At 48.1% G+C, this 15,641-nt stretch overlaps 1 protein-coding gene across 1 annotated transcript in view; it reads left to right on the top strand.

Moving 5' to 3' along the window:
• Positions 1 to 1,632: 1,632 nt before the first annotated feature.
• Positions 1,633 to 15,641, top strand: part of HACL1 (2-hydroxyacyl-CoA lyase 1) — a 40,294-nt gene continuing 26,285 nt past the window's right edge. The window contains exons 1-6 of the mRNA XM_006883328.1: positions 1,633 to 1,722; positions 1,848 to 1,952; positions 5,954 to 5,994; positions 10,308 to 10,388; positions 11,606 to 11,678; positions 15,271 to 15,348. Coding sequence (XP_006883390.1) covers positions 1,633 to 1,722; positions 1,848 to 1,952; positions 5,954 to 5,994; positions 10,308 to 10,388; positions 11,606 to 11,678; positions 15,271 to 15,348 — 468 coding nt within the window. The remainder of the gene's footprint in view (positions 1,723 to 1,847; positions 1,953 to 5,953; positions 5,995 to 10,307; positions 10,389 to 11,605; positions 11,679 to 15,270; positions 15,349 to 15,641) is intronic.

Below are 15,641 nucleotides of genomic sequence, written 5' to 3'. Positions count from 1 at the left end.
GCGGTTCGAGGTCATTGGCTGCTCCATAGGAGATGGGGTGGGCAATCTCCTCCTATGTGATTAACTGTCTCTGAAAACCCGCAGAGTCAGCTGTGGTTCGGTTCCAACTCTACGGTACACAACAACATACACAGTTTTATAATATCTTATAAGACTGTTGTTGTTGTGTACTGTCGAGTTGGAGCCAAGTCCTGGCTGACCCTCTTGTGGGTTTTCAGAGGCAGTGCATTCCATGGGAGGAGACTGCCAAACAACTGGTAATTCAAACCCCGTGCCTTCAGGATTACAGCACAGCTTCTTAGCACTAGGCCACCAGAGCTCCTGGTGCACTAAGGAACTGCAGCAGTAACACTAAGGTGCATGGTTCACATCTACCAGTTGCCCCACAAGAGAAAGATGGACATTCTCCTCCCGAGCATTTACGGCCTCTGAGACCCACTGGAGGGTCAGCTATGCGTTGGTTCCAACTCAGTGGTAGACAACAACATGTTTATCATATTCAAACTGCAGAAAAATCAAAGAAAAATTTTGAAAGAAGGCCAAGGGGAAAGTTTAAGAGTACAGGAGGTGGCTACAGACTGGGCCTGAACTAAGAATTAACAACGCCCACATTCTTCAATATCAGACAGAGACGGCAGGGTGGGTGAGTAACAAAGGGTGAGTAACAAAGCGACAGAGAAAACATGCTTCAGAACTGAGGTCGAATCTGTCCCCAACTTCTGTGAGCTAACAAGTCAGAGTGGATCAACGAAAAAACTCAGTATCATCGAGTCAGAACCGACTCCTAGCTGACCCTCCAGCGGGTTTTCAGAGGCAGTCACTTGCACAGGAGGAGACTGCCCATCCTTCTCCCGCAGAGCAGCGGGTGGACTCCCATGGACAGCCATCTCCAGGGGTGGGCAGTGAACTCCCTATAGACCAAGCCACACCAGATCCCTGACAGTGGACAGAAGGCAGGGTTTGTAATCAGAAGCAAGTTAATTTGACTTAAAGCTTGAATTCTCCATCTATAAACTAAGATAATGACTTTATGAGTATCGCAGTGCCGTGAATGACGGTAGCTTACAAATTGCAAAATCAGAAGTTAGAAGGCTGAGTAACCTGTAACCACACAAGCCCCATTCCAGGCTGCAGGCAACCTTCAGTCCCGGGCCACGCCCCTCCGTGGCCACGCCTCCACACTCGCCACGCCCCTCAGTGTCCACGCCACGCCCCCGGCCACGCCACGCCCGCTTTGTGATTTCAGGCCGGCTCCGCCTTAACGCATGCGCAATTCAATTCCCGAAAGGTTTGCTCAGTAGAAGATTCAGAAATAAAGGCAAACACCTTGTCCTGAAGGTTGTGGAGTTCGGCTTCTTACCTGCTCGTGTAGTCCTGCCTATCCTCGAACACGCCGACCTGACGAGTGGCCGAGCAGACAAGTGCGCACCGCGCTGATAGGGGAAAGAAATGAGCTTGGGCCCGCCCCTCGCCTCCGGAGCCCCGCCCTTTCCCCGCCTCTTCCTGTGCGGTATTTAAGATGGTTGGCTGCTTTCCGCCTGTCAGTCAGGAGAGCCGCCCAACAATTGGCTCCGTTCTCGGGACTCCGAGTCCGCTAGCTGCAGGGTTAGGTCCTGGAACTCCGAGGTGAAGATGACGGACACTGAGTCCAGGGAGCGCGGCGCCCGGCGCGGGCAGCAGGTGTCCGGCGCCGAAATCATCGCCCAGGCCCTGAAGACGCAAGTACGCGCGCGCCCGGCGGGGTCCCGGAGGCCGGTCGTCATGGAGACGAGGGACGCGGCGGGCGGTGCACGTGCGCGGGGAAGCGCGGGGGTCTGGGGCGCTCAGTGCATCGTCTCCCGCCGCAGGGTGTGCAGTACATGTTCGGGATCGTGGGCATCCCGGTGACCGAGATCGCCACGGCCGCGCAGGTGCTGGGCATCAAGTACGTGGGCATGAGGAACGAGCAGGCGGTGAGTGCGGACAGGCAGGGCCGAGGGGCGCACGGGGGGCACACGGGGGGCGCACCCGGCCGGCCTCCAGCTCGACGCAGGGTCATCGCAGCAATCTGTGAGTCTAGAGCCGCTGTCAACCCCCGCTGACCGCCAGAGGACGAAGATTGGGCAATGCACCCGAAGCCGGACGCCTGCTGAACCAGCAGTTGACCCAATGTCCAGGTCCAGAGTGCGGCCTCTCCTCCACTGAGCCACTGTGTGTTCGGGGAGCTGCAGAGGGGCGGTTCCCAGTTAAACAAACCCAGCTGGCCACGTCACCTGTCACCTTCTGATCTGCACAGTCCCAGCTTTTCTTTTTCAAGTTTTATATTGGTCTGCATACAAATATCGTATACGTTGTGTTTCACACATACCCTTCATTCACACTGCGTTTCATACAATCACTCCTCTACACTATTTTATAACACTGATCACCATTAATGACCACCATCACCCATCTTTTCAGGTCCCCCTGGGTCTTTCCTAATTCCTTCACCTGCTCCCTCCACCCACTGAGCTCTGCCACCCTGTGCAATCCGATTTCTTGTTTCTTAGCAGGGTCTTGGCTGGTTAAAGCGGGTCAAACTTGGTAAGGGCACATTTGGGAATCAGGTGTCCCAGATCCCAGTGGAGGACCCTTCCCACCACACCACACAGCTCCCTTTCTCAGGGGCCTGAAAAAGGCCCAGGTGGCCTTTCAGCAGCCCAGTGTCTGTCCCACTCTCTCAGCCCAGCCTCACTCTTCTGTTGTTAGGTGCCCCACTGAGTATGATTCATAGTAACTGTTTGAATGGCCAACTTGAACCCTGTCCAGTCCTGTACCATCCTCAGCAGCACTGGCTTAAAAGATCAGGGGTGAGCCTCAGCTCTGTCCAGCCACCCATTCCTCCTTGGGTAGGTGTTTCCGCCTCCCACTTGTACTGTTCCTGACTCAGGCCCTGGCCACCCCTTTTCTTCCTGCCTGTGCCTTTTCTCAGCCTTCAGCCTTGAGTCCCTGGGGAGCTGGCATGTGGATCATTGGTTACCCAGCGCCTCATGGTGCCTGGATGATCAGGGCATTCATTGATGCAGATGCTTAATATCTGTGACATGTGCACATTGCTCCTTAGTTGGGTGGCCTTCCTGCTCGACACAGTGAGAAGGCTCTTGGCCTCAGCTTCTCCCATTTCCTCTTGCTCCAGCTGAAACAGCATTCCTTCTTTGATCTGTGTGGGCGGATGAACCTGTTACCTTAGTGCTGTTTCTCTGGAGGTGGGAGTTCTACCACAGGGAAGAATCACCTTAGCCACAGTTGGTTTAGGTGGCTTGGTTTTGACAGGCTGTGGATCAAAGGGAAGGAGCTAGAAGACAGGCCCCCTTGGAGTTCCGTGTTTAGGGAGCGTGGGTGGCGTGACTACCAGAGTCAGTGCTGCTCAGGCCAAGTCTGTGCGTCAGTCTCCAGCAGTGGCCCTGCACAAGGAAGCCTCTTGTCATTTACAGCCCCAGAATCCCAGCCCCCAGGACCCCATCGGAGGGTCACTGTGAGCTTGGGCCAGCCAATGGCAGTGAGTGTGAACCAGTGGGAGGATTTCTAGATGGTGCAAACCAGTTAAGCACTCAGCTCCTCCCTCGAAGGTTGGGAGTTCGAACCCACCCCGAGGCACTTGAGAAGGCAGCCTGGTGAGCCCTTTGGGGGCTCACATCTCTGAAAGCCTGCAGAGCAGTGCCACCCTGTACCCACGAGGTCCCCGTGAGCTGGCATTGACTCTCTGGTAACCAGCACCATCACGAACACTGTGACGGGCTCCTCAGACCCTGTTGGCTGGTTTGAACACTGGGCATAAAGATGAATGACAAGAAGTTCTGTCCTTGAGAGGCTTGTCACCTACCTGTGGAGAGAGCCGTGAATGGTTTCCCTGTAACAGGTGAGGGTCTGTCCAGCGCCTTGTCGGAGCCCAGAGGGCACTTTGCTCAGCTGAGGGCTCCATGGAGAGCGATGCTGAAGAGATGGTGCTGGGCGGTGCTGAAGGCAGGTAGGCACGCGCCACTGCAGAGGAGAGGGCCCTGGGTGTGGGGCCTGGCTGACCACATTGGTGGGTCGCAGGGCCGCTGATCCACACAGGAAACACAGAGGAGGAACTGACCTCAGAGCAGTGAGGCAGTGCCTTCAGCATAGAAGAGGCTGAGTGTGAGGTGTTAGAGGGAGTTTGAAGTTCCCATGCTCCCTCGGGAGCCTGGACTCGTGTGTGAGCCAGTTAGTGACCGAGAGAACTGAAAGTGTGAGGAGAGGTCAGCCAGCCAGGCAAGGTGGGGCCTGGTGATTGCATGGCTGTGCTGAAGAGAAAGACGGCTGGACCCAGGCTGGACAGCCTCTCGTCACATGATGAGGGTCGCCCAGGTGTGTGCGTCACACGCACTGGTCAATTTCATTCTCTCTGTGAATCACGTCCACTTTAGAGATCACGGTATAGAAAGCACTAGCCAGGTGTCTGTGACAGAAACAGAGCAGCTGGAATTCGAGTCCAGGCTGATTGGTTCGAGAGTCTGTTGTCCCTGAGCACTGAGAGTGGAGGGAATTGGGTAGAGAAACGGAAGTTTTGTAATGATAAAGTGCGTTTTTGATACCCACTGCCAGAGTATTCCTTTGTCAGGTGATGACAGGTCTGCATTCTGTAGCAACATTTCCTAACCTTGTTTCAGCCCCTGGACAGGATTCCCAAGCTGCCCTAGGTGTTTGTGAATCAAGTGTTTGGGTTTTGACATTTTCACATCTCAGGAGGGAGTTCTCTTCTTAATCTCCTGTGTGAATTTGGCTTTGTGTGTGAAAGGGAAAAGGAAGATTGAGCCACCGCTTGGCCCAGAGAGAGTCGCATCTCAGAAGAAGAATTTCGGGGTGGTTGCTTTTGGATTGTTTTGGGTGGGGTTTTTTTTTGGCAGCTTCTTAGCTGGGCATGTGATAATGGTGTCAGTTGGCCTAGTGGCAAGAAGCTGTGCTGCAATCCCAAGGACCCACGGTTCAAAACCATCAGCTGTTCCATGGGACAAGGGTGGGCAGTTTCCTCTGTGTGGTTAACGACCTCTGAAAACCTGCTAGGCTCAGTTATGGGTCGGTTCCGACTCGACAGTATATAACACACAACAACAACAACAAACATTTGTTTGTATTTCTTTTTTTACATTGACACCCTTAATGTGGATTTATGTCCAGTATACTGTATTTAAAATGGGAGTAGGAATGAAGTTAAAAAATACTCAGTAACCCTAAGTGCTAAGTGGAATGTGTTTGAGAAGGCTTTAGAGTATCTGTAAGTTATCTTGTCTTTATATAATTTAGTGTTTCTTTGTGCTTCCAGATGTGGAGGCGAAAGGCAGCGTGAGAAGCTAGCATAAAAACTGGCAGTGTGCATTTCATAAGGCAGTCTCAGCGTATTTCTAGGAACTGAAAACATCCATTATATATCAACTGACCGTGTAGAAATCAATTAGAAATTAGTAACAGACAGGAAGTCAGAACAAATACCCAAATATTCAAAATAGAGCAACACACTTACTGATACTTTGTAAACAGTTTCAATATTTTGTGAAAGCTAACAGCGCTGAGACTAGGGATAAGAAAAGAAGAAAATCCACTTTATCCTGTGGATATTTTAAAGTACTAGGGGGTAGTGGGGAGTGGGTGTGTCAGAGACAGTAGGATTGGCACAGGATAGAGCAGGGTTTAGGGCTATTGTACATAAGGTCACTATGAGTCACAGGCAACTTGATGGCACATAACAACAAGGGGATACTGTAAACCATGTAAATGAAACGCAGCCACTTGGTGAAAAAAAGCTAGAAGAGGGACCTCGACCGTTAACTGGAATTTGCGAGTATGTGGTCCTTGGTAAGAGGGCAGCCCCTTGGTTCTCCCCTGCCACTGGATGCTGTGCCCTTGCGTGGCCGTGAGACCCACCTGCATCGTGTGGCCCAGCACGCCTCAATCCTGGTGTTTTTCTTTGTAGGCTTGCTACGCTGCATCTGCAGTCGGCTTTCTCACAGGCAGGTAAGCAAACACCGTGTGCGGGGGTCGAATGCCTTTGATAGTCTTGGTATGATGCTTATATTTCTTCATTGAATAAGTCATTGATTAGAAAAAACTGTAGAAGATGCTACTGATGTTGTTGTTGTTGTTGTTATGTGCTGTCGAGTCGTTTGTGACTCATAGCGACCCTATGTACAACAGCTCTAAACTCTGCTCTATCCTGTGCCAGTCGCATTGCCTCTGACACACCCATCCCGATTACCCCAGTCACTGAATCAATCCACCTCATAGAGGGTCTTCCCCTCCTGCGCTGTCCCTCCACCCTCCCAAGCATGATGTCCCTCTCCAAGGACCTGTCCTTCCTTGCAACATGTCCAAAGTATGTCAGACGAAGCCCCAGAATCCTTGCCTCCAAGGAGTAGCCTGGTTTAACCCTCTCTACGATGAATCTGTTTGTTTTCTTGGCAGTCCATGGTAATTCAATACTCTTCTCCAGCACCACAGCTCAAAGGCATCAATTCTCCTTCTGCCCTCCCTAGTCGTGGTCCAACTCTCTGATGCATAACAAGTGATTGCAAAGACCGTGGCCTGTATCAGGTGCACCTTAGTCTCCAGAGAGACACCATTGCTCCTGAGTAATTTAGAGAGGTCCCTAACAGCAGACTTTCCCATTGCGATAAGTTTTTTGATTTCCTAGCTGCTGGTGCCAAGAGTGTTGACTGTGGAGCCTAGTAAACTGAAGCTGTGAATAATCTCAATCTCTTCGCCATCCATGCCAGTTAGTCCAGTGGTGAGAATCTTTGTCTTCTTGACATTGAGCCTCAGTCCATACTGAAGGCTGCAGTCCTTGACCCTCTGTAGCAAGTGCTTCAGGTCCTCCTCAGTTTAAGCAAGCAGGGTTGTGTCATCTGCATAACTCAGATTGCTGGTAGATCTTCCACCAATCTTGACGCCACACTTCTCCTCATAGAGCCCAGCCTCTCAGATAATCTGCTCTGCATACAGGTTGAAAAGGGATGGAGATAGGACACATCCCTGGTACTGATGAGGAGAAATAAATGTGGAGCTCTCTGGGGTCAGCTCAAAGGACAGCAGTGCCTTGGGAAGGGCGCTGTGGGCAGAGCACCTGGGTTTCCGGGTGACCTGCAGCGGCCCAGGTAAATCTCTTCTCGGCTTGTCCCTCGAAGAAGCCCACACACTTCACACAGAAATGCTCCGCTCCAGATGAAGCTGCTGGGGTTTGTTCCGTAGACTTTGTAGTGGGTGCCCTTTAACTTCATCACTCATCCGTCTCTGATTAAACATTAAGAACGCCCTGCGTGTTCCAGAAAGCTTGGGAACCTGGACGATCCAGGAAGGAGAGGAAAACCGCTTGTGTCCGGCCTGAGAGCCAGTGCTGGGGGTCGGTGCTGACCCCAACACACCGTGGGACAGTCTCGTTCACAGCGGTCCACATCCTTGAAGATACTAACAGTACTAATAGTGTTGTGAAAAGGAACTCTACTCCCATTCACTGGCGCTTCCCATCTCCCCAAAACCTTCTCAGCCCCACGGCAGTAACTAATCTACCTCATCTTGTACGTTTGCCTAAACTTGCCCTAGAAATGGAATCCTGTCACATTTGCACAGCTGCCTTAAGCCTGTCAACTCTCTCATCCTTTAATGTGACAGACAGAGTTGGCCAAGGGATAGGGATGATAGAAGAATTAGTGCCTTTGAATCGTGATGCAAGGCTGCAAATCTTCACTGAAGCCACATGCCCCCTGGGCCTCCCGAGGAGGGGCTGGTGGGGTTGAACTGCCACCTTTTGACTAGCAATGGAGCGCTTCACTGCTGCGTCACCAAGGCTCCTACACACAATCCTGAGACCTTTTAAACTTTCCACCACCTTCATCTTTTTATTTCTACGTAATGCTTTTCTACAGAGCGGGAGCTAGTCTCGCATCATTTGTGACACGCCTCTGCTTCTGTGAGCATTGGTAATTTTTTTCCAAAAATAAAATCAGTTAAAACATAAGAAATATAAAATGACCAAAGCCCCAAAGCTTGTTTGGACAAACTTAAACAGAGGCCGGAGCCCTCTGAATTCGAGCTCAGGGAAAATAAGGCAGCCAAAGAAGAAGAAGAAGATCTTGACCATTCTCTGTCATTTTGCCTACGTGTGGACGGTGCCTGGGAAGCCTCTGAACGCAGAGCCTTGGCAGCCTAGTCTCCACGATCACTGGGCTCACGAGTAGGCAGTTGTCAGAAGTCACAAATTTTCATAAACTTTCACACAAGTGACCTTCTAGAACTGCACTGTCTTTTGCAGTAACCATTGGACCACTAGTATCATATTGTTATTTGTACCGTCCTGAAATGAAACAGTATTTAAACTACAGCTTCCCACTTGCCGTGGTCAGTACCCAGGCACTGCCTTTTCAGATGATGCAGCTGTGTAACATTTCTGTTATTGCAGAAATTTCATGAGATCGCACTGTTTTAGGAGTTTCATTTAGTTGGTGATAATTAGAGTCCTTTTAAAGCCTATGTGAACTAGAGCTTTTAAAGGAAGAACTTTGGGGAGCTCTGGTGGCCTAGTGGCAAGAAGCTGCAACTACAATCCCAGAGGTGCACGGTTCGAATCCACCAGATGCTCTGCCGGGGAAGGAGGGGCAATCTCCTCCTGTACCAGTCAGATCTGATTTGACGGTACACGCACACAAAAATAATAAAATAAAATAAAAAAAAAGGAAGAACTTTGTAAATGGAAATCTGATTTACTTCTCCTTGAAAGTGCATATCGAGGGTAAAGCAGACCAGTTCAAGGAAAAGAAATTTGGAGCACAGAATTAATATTTTAAGAATTATTTTTGTACCAAAGATTAGTTGGCATTGTGTTTATTTGGTAATAAGTGAAAAAGGCTTCCCCCTACCCTACGTTTACCTAGCAGTGGAAAAACACCAAAAAAAAAGATAAATTTACCCTGTATGACAATGACTTGATTTAGCCCAAGTATGCTCGGTGAAACGCTCAATGCTCCAGTGCAATCTTTTGTGTCTCTCCCCACATCCATCTCCATTTTTTTCTCTTTCCTCTGTGTTTGTAATGACCTTTTGCTTTCTTCATGGATGATACCCTTGCTGTCATCCCACAACTCATCTGATCTTTGATCATTGGAGTTCAGTGCTTCAAACCTATTTCTGAAATAATCGTGACATTCAGATGGAATTGATTTAAGATTGTATCTTGGTTCTGGTGGACTTATTTTCATTTTCTTCAGGTTATATTCTCTCTCCGTTCCTACTCAATTTGTATGCTGAGCAAATTATCCAAGAGGCTGGACTCTATTAAGAGGAGTGTGGCATCAAGATTGGCGGGAGACTCATCAGGAACCTGTGTTATGCAGATGACACAACCTTGTTTGCTGAAAGTTAGGAGGTCTTGAAGCACTTGCTGCAGAAGATCAAGGAATGCAGCCTTTGGTATGGATTGCATCTCTGTGTCAGGAAAATGAAGATTCTTACCACTGGACTGGTAGGCAGCAAGCATCATGATGGATGAAGAGGAGATTGAAACTGTCAACAGCTTCATCTTGCTTGGATCCACAATTAACATCCTTTGTACCAGCAGTCAGGAAATAAGGAGATGCATTGCACTAGGAAAATCTGCAGTTAGGGACCTCTCCAAATTATTGAGGAGTAATGATGTCATTTTGAGGACTAAAGTGTGTCTGATTCAGGCCATAGTATTTCCAGTTACTAGCTATGCATCTAAGAGCTGGACAGTGAATAAGGATGACAGAAAAAGAATGGATACCTTTGAGCTGTGGTGTTGGAGAAGAGCACTGACTAACCCATGAATGGCCAAGAGAACAATCAGACATGTCTTGGAGAGGGTGCAGCCCGAGTGCTCTTTGGAGGCAAGAGTGGTGAAGCTTCGCCTCACATACTTTGGGCGTGTTGCTAGGAGGGGCTATTCCTTGGAAAGGAACATGTTGCTGGGAAGGGTGGAGGGTCGGCAAAGAAGAAGACCCTTAACTAGGTGGATTGACACACAGTGACTGCTGCAGTAGGCTTTTTGTGTCAGGAAGTGTGAGGATGGCGCAGGACAGAACAGGTCAGATGTTACGTTCATAGGATGCTGTGAGTCATACTTGACTCGATGGCACCTAACAACAACATTCTGGGTGAAAATAGAAAAGTGTCCTCCTAGTCATGGAAAGAAGAGTGACTAACTTTGATCTCTGTCCTTTTATTGAAGAAGTGGACTCCAGCTCCTGGGTGATTACAAGGCAGTAGAGACGCCATCAGTTGTTGTATTGACGTACTTTTGTCCCTCTGTTTGCTTCCAGGCCAGGAGTGTGTCTTGTGGTCAGTGGCCCTGGTCTCATCCACGCCCTGGGCGGAATGGCCAATGCAAACATGAACTGCTGGTAATCACATCCTGTTGAGAGGCTTCTTTTAAAAATGCCCTGCTTTGGGGTGGGACTCCCTGGAGGGAACGCTTAGTGAAGGCAGAGCTGGATTTCCTGGTCGTGTTGAACGGGTTTCATGTTCGGTCTTATCTGGAACTGACTTCAGGGAGATCATTGAGACAGCAGCTTCTGTGGCCAGATGCAGAGACATGAAGTTCTCAGAAACAAAGATACTGTGTAAATGTTTAAACCAGCACTTCTACTTGATATACTTTCAGAATTTTCTGGAACCAGAGAGTTTAGAACTCTAAAAACTGTTGAAAATGCCCATTCCTATCTCTTACAGATAAAGAATTGATCAGTTCTTTGTCAGTTCAAAGAGGTGAACTGACATGAATATTGTAAATTATTTTTTTCCTTATGAAATAATTATATGCATCTAAGAACATAAAATTCTCTTGAGTATGCATGGATAACGTATATGCTTTATGTAGACTTTTAATTTTTGAACTTTGAAAAAGAATGTCAAATTTAAGAAAAGTTGGAAGAATGAGAAGAGTACAGAGAGCCATTGTAGCTCTATCATCCACTGAGTTTCACTAGTTACATCGCACTTGTTACAGCACACTGTACTCTTCACTTGTTACATATATATAGTGGTGAGGTGGAGAGGAATGCATTTTTTACTGAAACCAAGTTTTTAAAATCTTGTTTGATTTATGTGAAGCTTATTTCTTATGTGATTTTAGATTTCAATAACCTTTTGTCCCCCTGCTTGTTGTTGTTTGAGTGTTGGGCACTGTAGAGTCAGAACCGACCCATGGCTCACCCTCTGGCATGTTTTCAGAGGCAGTTAATCACGTGGGAGGAGACTGCCCGTCCTCCCACAGAGCAGATGGTGACCTTGAACTGTGTGCCTTTGGGATTGCAGCGCAGTTTCTTGCCACTAGGCCACCAGAGCGCCCTCTTTGCTGAGCAGTGCTGTGTTCCTGTTATTTCCATACAGCCTCGCTTAGGAGAGTGTAAGGTTTCTTGTCCTCATGTCCCAGGAATGGACGTTATAAGGACGTCAGAGCCCCCAGTATCACCAGGTTCCGGGTAGAACCAGCATTCCCCATGAGAAATACACTTATTACAGATGCCCGGCTTTTCCAGCAGTGGTTCTGATCTAAGCTTGCTTCCTAAATCTTTCTCCAGTCTTAAGGGGAAATTTCTCTCTGTTTTTGGTGTTTCAGGCCCTTGCTTGTGATTGGTGGATCCTCTGAAAGAGGCCAGGAAGCGATGGGCGCCTTCCAGGAGTTCCCTCAGGTAGGGGCCTGGGGATGCAGGGAAGGGGCAGAGAAGCACTCTGTGGAGCAGGGGTCCACACACACAACACAGAGCCCCTCAGAATGCCGAGAGGGCCCAGTGCTGAGATGCACGGTCAGCCTTCCCGGGTGCAAACAGCTCTGCTTGCTTCTAGTGGAGAGGTGGTGGGATTGAACCACTGACCTTTCCCTTCACATTCAAGCACCTTGACCACTGCACCACCACGATTCTTTAGATAATGTGTGTTGTTGTTACTGTTGTTGTGTGCCATTGAGTCAGAACCAACTCCGTTGACCTTTTTTCAGAGGCTGTAGACACAGGGGAGGAGACTGCCCATCTTTCTCCCTCAGCAGTTGGTGGGTTCGAACCCTGTGCCTTTGAGCTGGCATCACAGCTCCTTACCACTAAGCCACTAGAGAACTGAAAATGGGGGAGATGAAGAATTTCCAGGCAGGTGCTGTGTGAAGATAGCAGGATAAAGAATAGATTTTGTGACTCCAAATGCAAGCAGATCACTTCCAGAAACAGTGGTGTACTTGGACAGGAGGTCCACTCGTAAGATACACATTCATAGAACACAACATCATCTCCTTAACGATTCCAGCCTTTTTTTTTTAAATTATATTTTGTGTGTGTACCGTCAAATTGGGTCTGACTGGCACAGGAGGAGATTGCCCCTCCTTCTCCAGCAGAGCATCTGGTGGATTTGAACTTTGTGCCTCTGGGATTGCAGTGCAGCTTCTTGCCACTAGGCCACCAGAGCTCCCTCTATGCCAGCCTTTTTATATCTCTACCATCGGTGCTCTAGTATTGCCGGCATCAGAGCGCACGAGGGTTGCCATGATGCTGTGATTTTGTGGGGCTGTGGCATGATTTCTTTCCTTTAGATTTATAAATACATCTGATTTAATTTTCAAAAAATTGAAAATCTACTGTTGTGTTAACAATAACAGTAAGCATTGTGTTAAAAGCAAGTAACTAGATAAATTTCCCCTTTGCCGATGACGCAGCTCTGTTTTTCAAAGTAGGCCGGTTGTCAAACAGCTGGGCTGCTGGTTACTTCTGTCCAAAAGGGCAAACGTCCGCCTTGCTACCGTGGATGTGAGCCCGCCAGCAAACACTGGTTGTGCTGGGGACTGTGAGGATAAAGTAAACAACACAGCAGTAAACAGACCCCTTCCTGTGTGTTCAGAGCCTTACGGAGTAGAGGACGAAGCCCTGAAGACCTGGATGTGGCTGGAACACCTGCCCTGAGTCTTCCCGCAGTGATGTGAAGTCCCGCCAGGTGTGGCTGGAGCAGCTCTGTGACTCTGGCGAGCCGTCATCCCCAAGTCATACGGCGGCAGGAGCTGTTCACTGGCCAGGGCGGCCAGCTGGAGAGAACTGCTGTCCCTATTCCGGGCTCCAAACCCCTTCCCCTGTACTGTCTGGCACAGTGGCTTAGGGTTTTGTCAAACTCATATTCAGCCTTTTGAACAGACACCCTATCTCTGCTGCTTTTACTAACAAAGGTTGTGTTTTGTTCAGGGTTGAAAAGAATCCAGGTTCCAGAGGTCATAACACAGCTAAGACACCCACTGGCATCACCCTTTCTTGTCAGTGCTGACCTTTCTGATGTAACTTTTCAGTTTTTCTACACGTTATCCTGTTTGTGATTCAAATAGGTCGTGTCTGGCTCCTTTTGGGGCGCTCAGGTGGAATCACCGCCGCACGTTACACTGCTTCTTCCTTTTTTTTATTTGGCACGTAATTCTCTTCCTCTCTCAGCGGGCCCTTCCTCTGGACTGGATCCACAATTAACACCCTTGGTACCAGCAGTCAGGAAATAAGGAGACGCATTGCATTGGGAAAGTCTGTCGTTAGAGACCTCTCCAAATTACTGAGGAGTCATGATGTCAGTTTAAGGACTAAGATGTCTGGTTCAGGCCATGGTCTTCCTAATCACTTGCTAAGCATCTGAGACCTGGACAGTGAATAAAGATGACAAGAGAAGAACTGATGCCTTTGAGCTGTGGTGTTGGAGAAGAGCTCTGAACATCCCATGGACAGCCAGGAGGAAAATACATCTTGGAGAGGGTGCAGCCACTGTGCCCTCTGGAGACAAAGATGATAAAGCTTCACCTCACATACTTCGGGCATGTTGCTAGGAGGGACTCTTCTTGGAGAGGGACACGATGCTTGGATTGGTAGAGGTCGGCAAAGGAGAAGACCCTTGACCAGGTGGAGCCACACGGTCTCTGCCGCAATGGGCTCTCGTGTCAGGAAGTGTGAGGATGGCACAGGATAGGACAGCGTTCAGATCTGTTGTTGTCGGGTCTCTGTGGGTCATACTCGACTCAGTGACACTTAACAACAACAATCGGGATGCCGGGAACTGCCACGTTTTAAAAAATAGCTGGGTAGCTCTTCCTTCTGAATTCGCCCCTTGGTGACGTGTTTAAGTTTTTTTTGGTGCTGAGAACAGGGTTTGAGCGGACACTGTGGTTTCTGCTTTTGTGTGCCAGTCAGCACGGGTGTAATCCATGCCTTTGGGACTGCAGGGCCCAGGGGCGAACTTCCTGCAATTCTTGATAAAATACTGCCCTTTTCCCTTCTCACTGGCAGTTTGTCTGGACTTTTGTTTTCTTGTGTTCTGGGTGGAACTCTAGGTATTGTCAGAGTTTTCTTATTTTTGCCTATACCTAAGATTAAAATACTGCCTTGTTTTGATTTGCTTACTGACATATATTGAAACAGAAGTGTGACTGTGCTTTGCATATGCTTGTGAAAACCAGCAGTACGTTTTCTTTCTTGTCCCCTAAACAGTAAGGGCGTGGCGGCTGGTCTTCCGTTGGAAGTGTTCTTCATCTGTGGGATTTTTTTTTATTATTAAATTTTATTAGTTTTAATGAACATTTACAGGGATTTTGGGTTTTCATTCCTTCATTGCTGCACCATTCTCTCTACCCTCCTCCCCAGTTTGTTGTTCTTCCCCGCCATCCGAATGTCTGTTTTAATTGTCCAATTGCCACAGTGCTTGTCAAAGCCAGTTCTGGTTAATCTCCTCTGTCAGTGTGTCCCTTGCCATTCCCTATCACTCCTCCCTGAGAGAGACTTCACCCTGAGTCATAAGGAAAAGGGGATGGCGTATTCTCTTAGCTACTTCCTGCTGAAAAGGAACGCTGTGGGTTTCAGGGTGAAGATCTTCTCTCACTACTCTAAAGGGCCCCTTTGGCAGTAGGAAACACATAGACTATTATGGAGATTGATTTTGGAATTTAGATGCACTCTTATTGATTGTGCTTGGCCGTACATGTTCATATCCCTGAAGATGTATCATGGGGGGGTTGCAACCTAGAAGACACGAATTTAACTAACAAGTTATAAGTACATGAGTCAAAAATTATGGAAAAGTAAAAGAAAAGATTCTTTCATTGTTTTACAAACCCTCCCCCAGGTCCCTTCCACCGTGTAGCCCTCGCTCTAGACTCCTGTGAAGACAGAAATACCTAGTTATATATCTCTTTTAAACAGTTTTCTCCCTCCTCTGTTTCAGTGCAGTATACATTATTGACATCTGTGGGATTTTAATGACTGTCTTTTTTACGTGTAGGTTGAAGCTTGCAGATTATATAGCAAGTTCTCTGCACGGCCATCTAGCATAGAAGCTATCCCGTTCATTATCGAAAAGGTACAGTATTTAATTACGGGCTTTCCTAATGACTTTTCTTTATTAAGTTGCTGATACCTGAGTTATTCTCTGTATAATGAAAAACAATTAAAACTACATACTGGCATTAAAAGTAACTGTTAGATAACTACTCACATTAATCATCATTACAATTATTGTTTAATTATAGAAGTAGAGAAGTTATTTTTTATAAAGCTTCCCTTTGCTTTACTTTTTTTTTTTAATTACATATAAGCAAAGAGAATAGTGAAATCCCCCATACCCCGCTTTTTCTCTGTCCCTTGCGACTCCAG

Source organism: Elephantulus edwardii, unplaced genomic scaffold (assembly GCF_000299155.1).
Source record: "Elephantulus edwardii isolate Elephantulus edwardi_28Jun2011 unplaced genomic scaffold, EleEdw1.0 scaffold00027, whole genome shotgun sequence".
In the NCBI taxonomy this organism is placed as follows: domain Eukaryota; kingdom Metazoa; phylum Chordata; class Mammalia; order Macroscelidea; family Macroscelididae; genus Elephantulus; species Elephantulus edwardii.
The sequence above is the reverse complement of the archived record's forward strand: the minus strand, read 5'-3'. Positions and strand labels throughout refer to the sequence as shown.